A 14,865-nucleotide genomic window follows, 5' to 3' on the forward strand; every position below is an offset into this window, starting at 1 on the left:
TACACAAGTGGAGATTCGGCTAGGAAATCGAGCGTGAGACTGGAATCCAGAGGAGAAGTCAGCCTTTATTTAACTAATCCTTGTTTCTGAACGCGTTTGGTTTTTCTTGATTTTTTTCCCCTGTTATGCTATCACTGTTACAAAACAGCCTCATACATACGTCTAAATATGTGTTCTGTTTATTATTTCCTTAGGATGTGCTTTTACACGTGTGGGTTATGTGTCACAGCTGTATTCTCTTGTACAGCTTTAGTTGTTGATTGCACACTATCCACGTTCCTTAATATACCTGAGGACTCAGAGACAGTAGAGAAATGGGACAGGGCACAGCCCTGGGCAGATACTGTGTGGAAAAAATAAGTGAACTGGCCATTTTCAGATTGGTCTTTTTGAATTCAGTCTCCCAGTTTTACATATATTCATTTCTGAGATTGATTCTTTTACTTTTTTGGGAGAGGAAGTGTAAAAAAAAAGAGTGCACCATACTTCAAGAATAAGTATTACATTAGAACCTGACTTTTCAGAGCTTCAGGAATGAGTTACTTGAGGTAGTTGTACAGTGATATTGACAGAAAATCACAGCCAGACAAAATGGTTTCAGATTTTGTTCTGCTCTTTGCACATTGCTGGTGGAGATGATTGTTGTTGGTCCTTGGTAGTTTGTAGAAGTGATCAGTGTCCTTTTCTTACTGAGAGAAACAAGAAGTCCTATCTTGGGGAAAAGGGGGAACTGCAGCAGTTAGAGCCCTCCGTCCAAAACCCACTAAACTAAAGTTGCTTCAGGGAAAGTGAGTGTCTTCCTTATATAGGAATACCACCCCCATACTTCATGTCTGCCTCTTTTTGAGCTGGAGAAAGGCTAACGAGGTCCCAATCCTAAGAGCTGTGTACACTTCCAGTCGGTGAGCTTTAAAGACTGAGTTTGACTGTAGCACAGTGTTGCAGAGCTGCAGCCCTGCAGTCACATCTGATCTGACCCTCTACCCCACCACTCACTAGGTCCGCAGCTCCCACAGTATTCTTTCTACTTGACTTTGGTTTTGGTAACTACTTGATGTTATATATTTTTGTTTGTTTGTTCTTCTTTCTTTCCTGGAAATCTCCGTAAGGTCAGCGATGTGGTTTGGTTAACTGCTGTATCCCTAGCACCTAGAATAACATCTGGCCCGTAATTGGTTCTTGTTAATCAATGATTACCAAGTGAGTGAATGAAGTTATTTAACCTTTTGGTGCCTTAGATTTCTCAGCTGTTAGGCAGAGATGATGATGTTAGCATCCCCCTCATAGGGCTGTTGTAAAGAATAAGTGAAATAGTAAATGAGAGGAACCTCGCACAGTGCCTGGCACTCAGTTTAGGGCTTTATAAAGGGGACCTAGCAGCCCTCATTGGCTCGTGGAATGTGGCGTGCCTCAATGAGTGAGGGGGTGTATTTTGGTGATACATTCCACTACCGGAAACTTGAACAGCAGATGTTGAAAAAACTTACGTGTGGTAATGATGCAGTGTAGAATCTGGATTCCTTCTCCTTTCTGTATATCTACATCAGAAGGGTGTGTGGTGCTCTGTCATTTATACACCGGTTTGTTGTGGAGTTAACAAATAATCAAACCCCAGACAGCTGTCACATCCCATGCCCTGGTGCAGCCCAAGCCTAGTACATGCTGCTTTTCATCATCGCTTACATAGGAAGCCCCACAGAAGGGCTTCACGTGTTCATACTGTTCACCAGCACCCAGCATAGTGCGCAGTGAGTATTTATTAAACGAATGAATTAACCTGGGGAGACCTTTCCCAAGCCCCTTCATGCCCAGCTGTTGAGAAAGAACTTTGGTGCCAGAGAAACTCTAAATCTCGTTAGTCTCATTGCTGTACTGCTTATTGGGTAGCACCTCCCTGTGTGGGGAACCTTCCTCTCAAGATCAGAAACATGAGTGGACTCTTGAAACTTAAGTGGTGGTTCATTTCTTCTCACCTCTGCTCCAAAGGGACAGTATGATTTGGTCAAATGCCTGGCTCCCATTCGAGACCCCAAGACGGAGCAGGATGGGCATGATATTGAGAACGAGTGTCTGGGAATGGCCGTCCTGGCCATCTCCCACTATGCCATGATGAAGAAGATGCAGTTGCCAGAACTTCCCAAGGACATCAGGTAAACCTTCCTGCTGGCTAAAGAATTGACTGTGGGGATGGTGTTATTTTTGTATGTTTTCATACATCTCGGGTTTTTTGTTTTTTGTTTTTTGGCGGTACGCGGGCCTCTCACTGCTGTGGCCTCTCCCGTTGCGGAGCACAGGCTCTGGACGCGCAGGCTCAGCCGCCATGGCTCATGGGCCCAGCCGCTCCGCGGCATGTGGGACCCTCCCGGACCGGGGCACGAACCCGCGTCCCCTGCATCGGCAGGCGGACTCTCAACCGCTGCGCCACCAGGGAAGCTCCTCATATATCTCAGTTTAACTACTGCCAGGTTTTGGCTGACTACTGCTCTCTGCAGAGTGCAACTCATTTTTAGAATACTTATGAAAGGTAGCACAACTGTAACTGTGTCCTGATTTTGAATGTTGGCTGATGACCTCAGAAATTTGTACTAGGGTGACAGTTCTGAGCTGGGGTGCCAGTCAAATGAGTGGCCTGCATGCCCTCCCCCTTCCTCTCTGCCCATGCTGGGCATTGCCATCTATCACTGAACTTTTTCCTTTTGTGCTGGATCTGTCCTAAAATCCTTCTCAGTATAGTTCTACAGGCAGCCGCTGTCGTTCCCAGCCAGAACTAGTTCACTAGAGAGCCATTAATTCTGATGTGAAGCACGATCAACTGTTACCTTAAGAAAACTGTATTTACTTAAAATTATCATTTGTGATCAAGTCTTTGTGAAGGAATATTCAATCTGCATAACTCCCACCCATCTATGAAATACAATTTTTATTTTATTTTATTTTTTTGACCGCACTGTGCCGCATGCGGGATCTTAGTTCCCCCACCAGGGATCAAACCTGTGCCCCCTGCAGTGGAAGTGCAGACTCTTAGCCACTGGACCACCAGGGAAGTCTGGAAATATAATTTTTAAATCAGTGAGCTATTGTGATTGTCATAAGACAGTCTCATTTTGAAGAGGGAATTATTTATAGTGGTGTTATTTGCGATAGGTGGCATGGATCTCCTCATAAGGTTACTTCTTGTATCTCCTTGCCCTTGACCAGAGTCTGGAGCAGATCACAAGTTGCTCCTCAGAAATGGAGGGACTGATAAGACATATGCTGTTCTGCTACTTTCTCTGTTTTCTGTGGCTTTTGCTCTGGGCACCTCCTCTTTATTTTTTCATGAGGCTAAAGTAAAAAATGATAACTCTCCTCTGATTTTCCTCTCTATTACATTAATCTAAAAAATTACAATATTTGTTGGGGATAAATTTCAAACTCCACAGTTTTCCACGGTTGTGAAACCATCTGTGCGGCAGGGATTTCCCTGTGCCAGGTGCTTTTTCAGGCCTGGGAGTAACAGGCCGACGGGTCTCCCCACTTTGACCCCCAGTGGACTTGTTCTCTTTTTCTTTGGTGTACATACTCTTCTTAAAGCTGGCTCCTGTTCTAGCAGTATATCCGTTTGCTGAGATTCTGTTAGTCATAGATACTCTCTCATTAGCACCTGGATGGGTAACTAATCTTTCAGTTTACTTGTTGATCCATTTAATATATCTGAGACATTTGCACATGGCAAACACTAAATCTTTTGTATTTAATCAGCTTTTATGGGTTTTTCCCATTTCTTATAAAAGTAGTTTTTGATCTTTATAGAAAAACTGTAAAATAGGTAGGCAAGTAGAGCATACAAAACATCTTCCATCACTCTTGACACCTTCCAGATGGCTTTCTAACTGATGCTGAATCTAAGTAACTGTGTTTATGTGAGCACCAGTGTGCACGGGAACAGTGACACTAGCAAACAAAAATACAGATAAGTGCATTTTGCTGCCTGCCTTTGTGACCCAGAAAATCTGATGATTCCTGTAGGAATTTCCCATTTCAGTAAAATCTGTGGAACATGTACTTTTCTCTTTTCTTTCAGTCCCTGTTCACCTCAATCTCCTTACGATTATCATCCTCAGAGTTTTACTCCATCTAAGACCCTCTGGGAGTAGACCCTTCTTTCTCATTTGGCAACACAGGGAAGGAAGATTTATAGACTTGGGTTTGTTTCTGCACTATTCTGCTAACCTATACATGAAAAAGAGACTTTTTTTTTTTTTTTACTTTCAGCTACAAGCGATATATACCAGAAACATTGAATAAGTCCATCAGACAGAGGAACCTTCTCACCAGGATGCGGATAAATAATGTTTTCAAGGATTTCCTAAAGGAGTTTAACAACAAGACCATTTGTGACAGCAGTGTGTCCACACATGACCTGAAGGTGAAATACCTGGCTACCTTGGAAACTTTGACAAAACATTATGGTGCTGAAATATTTGAGACTTCCATGCTACTGATTTCATCAGAAAATGAGATGAATCGGTTCCATCCGAATGATAATGGAAACATTCTCTGCTATGAAGTGATGGTGACTGGAAATCTTGGAATCCAGTGGAGGCAGAAACCAAATGTAAGTGCTGACAGGTGGCTGATCAGAACAGAGCATCCTGTGTCACATGGTGTGTTCCGTGTATTCTGTTGGGATTATCTCTTTGCATGTTCATCACCCCTGTCAGCTGAGTTTATTTCATGGACTAGAGACCATGTATCATTCATCTTTTATTGTATCCATGTAGCAGTAGATCTAAAATAAATATTTATTGAGTTCTGTAGGGAAACAGAAATATAATAACAACATATACAATATGTAATAATATAGTAATAACAGCAGACATGTACCAAGTGCTTACCATGTACCAAGTACTTTTCTAAGCATTTTACGTGTATTAACTCAATTATTCCTTAAAACAAATCTATGAGAGATACTACCATTTTTCCTTAAAACAAATCTATGAGAGATACTACCATTTTCCCTATTTTATAGATGAACACAGAGGCACAGACAAGTTAAGAAGCTTGCCCAAGGTCATAACTAACTAATAGTGATTATGCCAAGAATTGAATTTAGCCCTCTGGTTCTGTGAAATAGAGTAATTTTTCTTGCAATTTGGAGCTTCTTTTTGAAGTGTTTGTTGGATGAGGCAATAGAGCAGAGTGGTTTAAAAGCATGGGTTTTAAATCTAAATAGATGTGGTTCAAATCCTAGCTCCACTGTTTGTACTCACATGGCCTTGGGAGGGTTACTTCACATATATCAGCCACATATTATTCATCTATAAAATGGCGATACTTAGTGTATTACCTCATAGTGTTGAGAGAACTGAATGTCGTTTAGCACAGAGCTTGGCATATGATAAGTGTTCAACAAATTATTATAGCTGCTATTACCATCATCATTATTATTGTAAATAATAATAATATTGAAGTAAAGGTGAGATTTACTTTCTACTCCTATTTTATTTTCATGCTAAAATAACAGTGCCAAACACTTATCAAGTGTTTTCTGTGTAGTGTGGGTACTGTGTTAATAAGAACTTACCTACTGCTCCAAGAGCCTTGTGAAGATGTAAGATCTCTGATTATGGATGAGGAAATGGAGGCGCAAAGAGATGACCTAACTAAGTAACTGGCAGAAGCAGGATCTTATCCCAGATTTTTAGTCTCCAAGACTTTGCTACACAAAATACGTAAGCTTGTGCAGACATGTATGACTCCCTAGGTTATCCAAGCATGGGATTCATACCTTCTCTTGAAAATTCCAACTTGAATATGGCTATAAAGTCAAGACAATCAGTGATAGATTGTAAAAGGAGAAAGCCTATGTTCAAATGGGGGGACCTGATTGTAGATGCGTGTTAGTGAGCAGTTATTTCCGTTCCTGAGTTTGCTTGCACATTATAGATTATGTAAAGAGTTTAGTCAGTGTGTTCATTAAGATCTCTTCCAGGTGTAGGATCCCAGGCATCCCTGATGGGACCAATAGGCCCATGGGGACCCAAATAGGCTCATGGGTGCTAACTCTCCCAGTTCCTCTGTCAATCCAGGCACGCTGGCTTTCTCCTCCTCAGCTTCAGGCCTTCTGTTGGTTTGCCAGGAGAAAATGAGAAATACCAACAGAAAATGAGAAAGCTGACTTCACTTTTATGTATCTTATCAGGTTGTTCCTGTTGAAAAGGAAAAAAATAAACTGAAACGGAAAAAACTGGACAATAAACACAAGAAGGATGAGGAGAAAAATAAAATCCGGGAAGAGTGGAACAATTTTTCTTACTTCCCTGAGATCACTCACATTGTAATCAAGGAGTCTGTGGTCAGCATTAATAAGCAGGACAACAAAAAAATGGTAAGTTTGCTTCAGAAGTGGTTCGGCCTGGGTCTGGTGTTGGGAGGGAGACTTTGCTGAGGACACTTATGCAGCATGTGTTCTTCAGGGTTCCTGTCCCAAAGAGAAAATCTTATGATCATCTTATTTAAGCCAGAAAGTCCCTGTTGCTGACATTGACATTATCAATGTCTGTTTTTAAGTTACTTGGGTACATTCTAGTGCCTTTCTTTGGTCTTCAAATGTGTATCTGCTTCAGGATTTGCTGTCTTCCCAAAGATATTTCAGCATCAATATTTAGTTCACAAAAGTTAGTGGATTTGAAGATCCACATCACTGAGTGTCAGCATTTTCTCCCAAGGGCTCCTGCACAGCCTCTCTGCTGAGTTGTGTGGGTCATCTGGAATGAGGTCGGTGGGAAGCCCCACTTTGCACTTGAGCAGACTGTCCAGCCGGTGGCTCTGGCCACAATGACAGTCCTCATCATGGTGTCAAGCACAGCCAAGTGACTCTCGGACAGAGGAAGGGGTGTTCAGCCTCTCTTCCTCTTTTTTTGGTATCACTTGAGGACGTGATCTAGACAGGGAGGGGAAGTCACTTCCCCACTTTGGCAGGGGAAGTGGGAGTCCTGCCAGAATAAACATGTTTGTGTTGGGGAAGTCACAGCTGACGTCACATGGGGAGGACAGGTGGGTGAGACACGGTGCTCCTCCATGCAATGAAGGTAGTCATCTAGGGAAATACCATGTTTTGCCTAAAAATTTGCAAATACTTTGTCAAAATCGTAACACTCAGTACTGGGAAAGAATCTGGTGATATGGTTTAGGACAGATGGTCATTCTTTTACATCTAGAGTAACTAGTCTTTTTGATATACCATTTGGGAAAGCAATTTGGTAAACATGTGTTAAAAGCCTTGAAACTATCTATATAATCCCTCCTTAGGAAGTGAGGACCTGTCTTCTAGAAACAATGAGAGATGCAGGCAGTGGTCTATGAATGAGAATGTTTATCCCAGCAGTATTTACAATGTCAAAATACTGAAACTAACCTGCATATATGATAATAGGAAAACGAGAGAATAAAACACAACTCATCTGAGTAGTAGAATATTATGTAAACGAATTGCTGAACTAAAAAAAAATCCGGAAAAATGCTTCATAAATAGAAGAAAGAATATAAAACTATTGGTAGAATGGAACCAATTTTGTTTAAAAAATTTATGCATATACATACACATGCTCTTAGAAAAATAATCAGATATTAACAACTATTTGTTTATGATGGGATTATGAGTGATTTTAATTTTTAATTCTCCCCATCCTCCCCATTTTTTTAAACAATAAAGATACATTGATTTCATTAGAAAACTGTAGTAAAGACGTGAAGGATGTAGAAGAGCCCGTATAGATGTTAGTGGAGAGATGGAAAATGGTGGGAGGGAGAAAATAAAAATAAATGCTATTTATTCAGCATATTATAGATCTTAAGTCATGTTATATGATGTGTCTGCAGTATCTTATTTAGTCCTTACAAAGACCTTAAGATATCAGGATTTTGGCTCCACTTCCAGGGGGGAATCTGAGACTTAGGGAGAGGTGTAGGAGCTTGCACAGGGGCAGCTCCAGCCTGCACTGCTTTGGTTTCCACGGTGTTCTCTTCCCCAGGGACTCTGTAGTGAGGGAGAGGTTGGCCCATTTGCGGTCTGGCTGTCCAGCATGGCCAAACCCTGGAGATGCGTGGCAGGGGAGGAGGAACTGCAGCCAGCTGATGCGAGCTTTGTGAGCCTGCCCCATCTGTCCTGGCTGACAGAGTCAAGTCTGGCACCCAGATGGGGCACCTGTCGTCTAAGTCAGTGCTCACCCTGGCACAGGGGCTGGCAGCTCTGTGCCCAGCTACAGTGCTGTGCAGAGAGCAGGGGGAAGGCAAGAAGAAATCGATACCTGATCTCCTCGTTACCTTGTTTTCCTTTACAAATACTAGCCCTGCTGTGTGCCAGGTATTTCCTACCTTAAAGCTTTACGAATACCAACTCTTTTCATTTTCATATTGACCCTATGAGGTGGGTATATTGTTATTCCCATTTTACAGAGGAGGAAACTGAGGCACAAAGAAGTTAAGTAACTTGTCCAAGGTCATACAGCTATTACATTAAATTACTTGAAATTGCCAATATTTGACAATTTTTGACGAATAAAAATGATGATTATATATGCTTAAATGTAATAGCAAGTAGAGATACGGAGATTTGAACCCAGATAAGCTGGCTCCTGAACCTGTGGGTTAACACTGTGTGATGCTTTTTCTTACTTATCTCACTCCTCCATCCCTTCCCAGCCATGGCATTTCCAAGCAGTACTTTGGTTGCTGGTCTTTCAGGAGAGCATGATGCTGCCATGTTATCAGATCATATCTTGATTTATCTCTTCTCTCTGCATCTTCTTGACATCTCCCCTTTCTATTCAGGCTTCCGCTTTCAGAGAACTTAAGTGCTTACGTACTTTTGTTTGTATGTGACTGCGTGAAGGGCTGCCCAAGCCATACCGTCTTGAGTTTGCTCTTTGGGGCTCTGCAGGGAGATGCCAGGTCACACCCAAAAGGAAGCACACTTAGCACAGAGCCTCCTTCCTGAATCGCCATCCCTATGGTAGCCCTCCCTGCCCTCCCTTGGCCTCCTTGTCTCACAACCCCAAAGCACCCTTCCTTTGGCATCATAGCTAACTCGCGTTAAGCCCCTTACCTCCATTCTGTCTGGTTGCGTATATCCACCCCTCCCGCCTTCACTGGTCTTCTTGTCTCTGTCTGCTTTTCTCTGCCACCAGCCTCTTCTTTCTCCAGTGCTAAAGGAAAGAGTCATATACTCAAGTGTCATTTTACCCTTCTCTGAAGGCTCAGGTGTTTGTTAATATTCTTGTGAGACAAAGCTCTAAATCATGGCTTTACAAACCTTCCTTCATCAGATGTTCCTGGTTGACCCCGCAGCTCCTCTCACATGGTCATCTCTGCTCAGGGTTGTAAGATCAAGGCAAAACCCCACCTGTCTTCACCTCCAGGCGTTTTTCTTCCTTCCATGGAAACTCCCTCCCTCCTCTTCTTTTACCTTTGCCTCTCCCACTTTGAGTAAGACTCTGTGCCTTCTCCAGACCCTCAGAGGTTCCTGGATTTAATCTAGAAACCTTATCATTGTGTCTGGGACCGTTCCTGGACTAAAATCCAGGAGTTTCACCTTCTAGACCAACTCTGGTTGAGATGAAACCCCTGTGCCCCTGTTTCTTTTTCTGTAACTAGGAATAATGTGTAGTGCCAGGACCAGGGTGCCATCTGCACATTATGTTCCCCCCCACCTCTACTTTTATACCTCTGCCACCTTGATTCAGGCCTCCTCTTCCATCTGGACCGGGTGGCAGCTTCTCCACAGTCTCCTGCCTGCCACAGCTGCCCGTGCGCCCCCCCACACACTGTTTCTCAATCTGATAAAAGTTTTGAGGTAAGAGATGAAAGAGTGTGGTGAACAGAGTTATATGTAACTGCAAGGGGTGCAGTTACTATCGACAAAAAGAGCTTCCCGGGCTTCCCTGGTGGCACAGTGGTTGAGAATCTGCCCGCCAATGCAGGGGACACGGGTTCGAGCCCTGGTCTGGGAAGATCCCACATGCCACGGAGCAGCTAGGCCCGTGAGCCACAACTACTGAGCCTGCGCGTCTGGAGCCTATGCTCCGCAACAAGAGAGGCTGCGATAGTGAGAGGCCCGCGCACCATGATGAAGAGTGGCCCCCGCTTGCCACAGCTAGAGAAAGCCCTTGCACAGAAACGAAGACCCAAGACAGCCAAAAAAATAAATAAACAAATGTGGGGTTTAAAAAAAAAAAGAAAAGAATTAAAAAAAAAAAAAAAAGAGCTTCCCTTTGGGGTTGTACATTCTTCATTGTGTTGAATATCTTCTCACTCTGTACCTCCCCAGAGAGTCAGCTGCTTAAGATGGCAGGCATGTGATGTAACCATGGGCATTTCTACTCTCTCGCCAGGAACTGAAGCTCTGTTCCCACGAGGAGGCCTTGTCCTTTGTGTCCCTCGTGGACGGCTACTTCCGGCTCACAGCAGATGCCCATCATTACCTCTGCACCGACGTGGCTCCCCCGTTGATCGTCCACAACATACAGAATGGCTGTCACGGTCCAATCTGGTTGGTTCAAAAACATTTTCAGTTGCCTTTGGTGTGAAAAGAACCCACGTGTTAGTGATGGGGAGCGTGTCCTTCTCAGGCATGGGCATCATCAGGCATTTACGCTGAATACTTACTTGGTGCCCTTTTCCATCCCTGCTGTCCTGGTCAGGCCTTCCTGTCATTTCTTACCTTGGTCCTTGCAGCAGCCCCTCACTTCTTCTCCCTTCCTTGGGTGTCCTCATAGTTGAACCCCTCACTTCTCCACAGCTGACCAAGGAGTGCTACACTTCCTAGCCCCTTACTGTGCCAGACGCTCTGGGTGATTCAAGAAAGACAGGGCACAGGTCTCGACAGCAGACGGTGTAGTAACAGAATCCCGAGTCAGCCTGTCCTCCAGTGCCAGAAGGCCCAGTGAAGGTGACCAAGCCTTAGAGTTGGGAGGGGCTTTGCTGGGTATCTCGTCCCACCTGCATCTCAAACACCTCCGGTGATGGGGTACTTGGTTCTTCACTTGGCAGCAAGTAGCTTATAGCTCCGACAGTTACAGACATGTGTACCTTCCTCATAGGGAGTTGAAGTCTGCCTCCCTGTAACTCTGTCTACTCATCTGAGTTCCGCCTTTTGAAGCAACAGGGATTCAGTTTGCTTCCTCTTGCGTGTGACCATCCTTCAGGCACAGGAAAACAGCTGCTGTGTTTCTTCGGAGTCTCTCTTCCAGACCGAAATGTGTCTGTGGAAGCATCTCGTCAGCCACCTTTCACATGAAGCGGTTCCCACCTTCTTCCTGATCCCAGTTGCCTTGTGGACAGGCAGTTTGTCAGTGGTGTGGTCCCTGGCCTGAAGAGGCTCACAGACTCACAGGGAGACAGACACACCAAGGAATTGCAGAGCAAGGGTTGAGCTTTATAATAAAGCATGTCCCTCAAATATGCCAACTATAGTTAGGCTTCAGGGCCTTGGCACTTGCTTTTCCCCTTGGTCTGGAAAACCCTCCCTCCAGAATTTCAGCAGTCACCACTTCCTTCAGGTGTCACTCAGATACCACCTAACTGGTAAAGTCTTCCCCAAGCACCTTATATAAAACAACGACACCTCTTCCCCCTCTGCTCCCCGCACTCCCTGTCTCCTTCACTCTGCTCTATTTGTCTTCAGTGGCGTTTATTACCTCCTGACATATTAAGTTTATGTACGTGTCCGTTTGTTTCTTGTCTGCCTACCCTCACTGCCCAACCACCAGGGAGCCATTGGTCTCTGCCATTCTCTAACATGTGCTGACCACACAGCCCTCTTTTACCAACACTCAATGAGCAGAACTCACTGGGTGTAGTAACCTCATATGTGGGTTTATTTAGCAGCTGTTTGCTCATTGCCCTCTGTGTGCCGGACTTGTTAGTCCTGGGGACACGGGAGTATAGGATAGGCAGGCTCTCTACTCACAGCTTTCTGATCCTTGATTTCTTTATTCAGTGTTTATTATTCAGTTGTTCACTTATTTATTGAGAACTGTGAGCCAGGCATGCTCTGGTTATTGGGGATGCAGCAATAAACAGAACAACTCCAAGTCCATGCTATCCTGAGGCTTCTGTTCTAGTTGTGCTGCCTGGGATGGGGGGAGAGACTCCTACCACTGCATCACGGGCAGCTCAGCATCCTCAGCCTTGGGGGGAGCTCTTCTGGCTAGAGTGGAAGCGGCGTGTGTGGGGAAGTCAGGGACAAGCATATGAGACAAGCTCTCTGTCTCATATCAGAGACGACGGTAGGACCCAGGACAGGTACTGTGAGCGGCCGTCAGACTTGAGGCAGCTCAAGGAAGTGGACATCCCATGGGGTTTAGAGTGCTTCTGTTTGGGGTGAGCTTTCTCTCTTTGCCTCTCTCCCTGTAGCACAGAATATGCCATCAATAAGTTGCGGCAAGAAGGAAGCGAGGAGGGAATGTACGTGCTGCGGTGGAGCTGCACCGACTTCGACAACATCCTCATGACCGTCACTTGCTTTGAAAAGTCTGAGGTCAGTCAAGACAGTGGCTGGGGCCAACCCATGTGGCCACAGGGTGTCAGTGCAACCTCTCATCCAGGAGGACCACCTTTGGGGGATGGGGGTAGAAAAGCCTGGGGCTCTGAGAAAATCCCCGGCTGTTCTGACAGGGACAGCCTGCGCCTCAAAAGGAGCCCCTTCCCAGGCAGCCATACCCCATACCCTTTCATCCTTATGGCCCTTTCTTTCTTCCTGCAAGGGACCCATGGCAGGGGTCCCTGTGCTCTGGAAGGTGGAACACGACCAGAAAACCAGCTCACACAAAACACTCGGTGCCAGGACCATCACAGACCCAGAGCTGTGTCTGGGCATTCACTGGTACAGACTAGCACCAATGAGGCCTGTTGGCAACCTGGCCTAACACAGTTGTCCCCAGATGGTAGGTGCAGACATTTTAACAGACAAATTACTGACATGTGTTTTGACAAGATGTCTGTTAGTGACTCAGGTGTGGTTGGAAGCTGGGAATGATGTGAGAGAAATCCTGAAGCCAAATTGCAAACTTGACTTCACTAGACCACAGTGCTTTGTTATTCATGTAAGTTTTTAAAACACAAGAAATGGACTATTTTTTTTAATTAATCAGTCAGTTTATTTATTTATTTATTTTGGCTGCATTGGGTCTTCGCTGCTGCGTGCGGACCCTCTCCAGTTGTGGTGAGCGGGGGCTGTTCTTCGCTGTGGTGCGCGGGCTTCTCATTGTGGTGGCTTCTCTTATTGTGGAGCACAGGCTCTAGGCCTGCGGGCTTCAGTAATTGTGGCACGTGGAATCGGTAGCTGTGGCTCGCGGGCTGTAGAGCACAGGCTCAGTAGTTGTGGCACACGGGCCTAGTTGCTCTGCAGCATGTGGGATCTTCCCAGACCAGGGATCGAACCTGTGTCACCTGCATTGGCAGGTGGGTTCCTAACCACTGCGCCACCAGGGAAGTCCTGGGCTATTTTAAAAGACAAGAGTTTTACAGAATGAGTCCAAATAAATACAGTAGTGTTGTGTGGGTTCACCATGAACTAGGAGAATTGGGGCAGGGGAGGGGCTGCAAGATGAGAGTCAGCATGTTAGCATATTGCAGACCTCAGATGCTGGAAGGAAAAGTACTAGAGAATCTCTGGGGCTGGACTCAGTCAAGAGTGGAAGAGGAAATGGCAGAAGGAACTCAGTGCTGCCAGGAGTCATAGGTGAAGTCTGTAGGGGCCACTGCTCGCCTGGGGTGCTCCTGTACAGCTCAGCCTTGTGGCTGATAACGGGTGCAGTGGCTCAGCACTTGGCAGGCCTGTTGCCTTGGCAGGATCCCTTTCTTCTGCATTCCATCAGTCTTTGGAGGAAATTTAATATTTTTATCACAGATGTGAGCATGAGACGGCCCAACCACCTTTTAAGGTGGAATTGACCTGTGCTGTACTGAGAATGTCAGTGATTCAGTAACATAGTCTACCTGGTATCAGATTACCTGGGGAAAACAGGAACCATAGATAGGATTACTCCTACTATTTATTTTAGCTCACCAGACACTGTGCTAAGCTCTTTTCCTGTATATTCTCATTTAAGCCTTACACTAGCCCCATGAGATAAGGTTGTATTATCCCCATTGAACAGATGAAGAAGCTGAAGCATTAAGATTTTAAATATCTTGTCCTAGTTTACAGCGTGAGTAGATCTTTCTGGCCCTCATTCTTTTTTTTTGCGGTACGCGGGCCTCTCACTGTTGTGGCCTCTCCTGTTGCGGAGCACAGGCTCTGGACACGCAGGCTCAGTGGCCATGGCTCACGGGCCTAGCCGCTCCGCGGCATGTGGGATCTTCCCGGACCGGGGCACGAACCTGTGTCCCCTGCATCGGCAGGCAGACTCACAACCACTGCGCCACCAGGGAAGCCCCTGGCCTTCATTCTTAACCACTAAAGTACTAAAATAGTTCCCTTTGTACAGAAGTTGTCATGAAGGAAAACTTCTGCTTATACTTCCTCTATGGGGCACCATACAGCTCGGAAACCAGACCAGACAGCTGTCTGCCACCTCCCAGGAGGTTCTTGGAAGAGCTCAGTTTGAGGGAGTTCCTGGATAAATTTTTCTGTAGTACTTATTATTTCGTGCATAATATGTGCTAACCTTTATAAAAGTGTTTACTAACGTTTTTACACGGGCCCTGCCATATAATCTTAGCAGCAGTCCTATGAGGTTGGTGTTTTCATGAAGTTCATCTTAAGTGCCAAAATGAAGTGATTCTCTTGTAGAAATCACTGCTGTCAGGTTGTCTCCTTGGTGTTAACTCCCTTTTATCAGTGCCTTCTCCTGGATCTCCTTTATTAGTTATTATTTCATT

At 45.1% G+C, this 14,865-nt stretch overlaps 1 protein-coding gene across 3 annotated transcripts in view; it reads left to right on the top strand.

Moving 5' to 3' along the window:
* Positions 1 to 14,865, top strand: part of JAK1 (Janus kinase 1) — a 139,168-nt gene that overhangs the window by 99,877 nt on the left and 24,426 nt on the right. For all 3 annotated transcript variants that reach the window (XM_022581222.3, XM_089921463.1, XM_022581220.3), the window contains 5 exons: positions 1,987 to 2,150; positions 4,255 to 4,597; positions 6,185 to 6,370; positions 10,374 to 10,531; positions 12,397 to 12,520. In XM_022581222.3, the coding sequence (XP_022436930.2) occupies positions 1,987 to 2,150; positions 4,255 to 4,597; positions 6,185 to 6,370; positions 10,374 to 10,531; positions 12,397 to 12,520 (975 nt within the window). The remainder of the gene's footprint in view (positions 1 to 1,986; positions 2,151 to 4,254; positions 4,598 to 6,184; positions 6,371 to 10,373; positions 10,532 to 12,396; positions 12,521 to 14,865) is intronic.

Source organism: Delphinapterus leucas, chromosome 1 (assembly GCF_059928025.1).
Source record: "Delphinapterus leucas isolate spDelLeu-1000000601 "Yukka" chromosome 1, BTC_Dleu_Yukka2, whole genome shotgun sequence".
Lineage (NCBI taxonomy): Eukaryota > Metazoa > Chordata > Mammalia > Artiodactyla > Monodontidae > Delphinapterus > Delphinapterus leucas.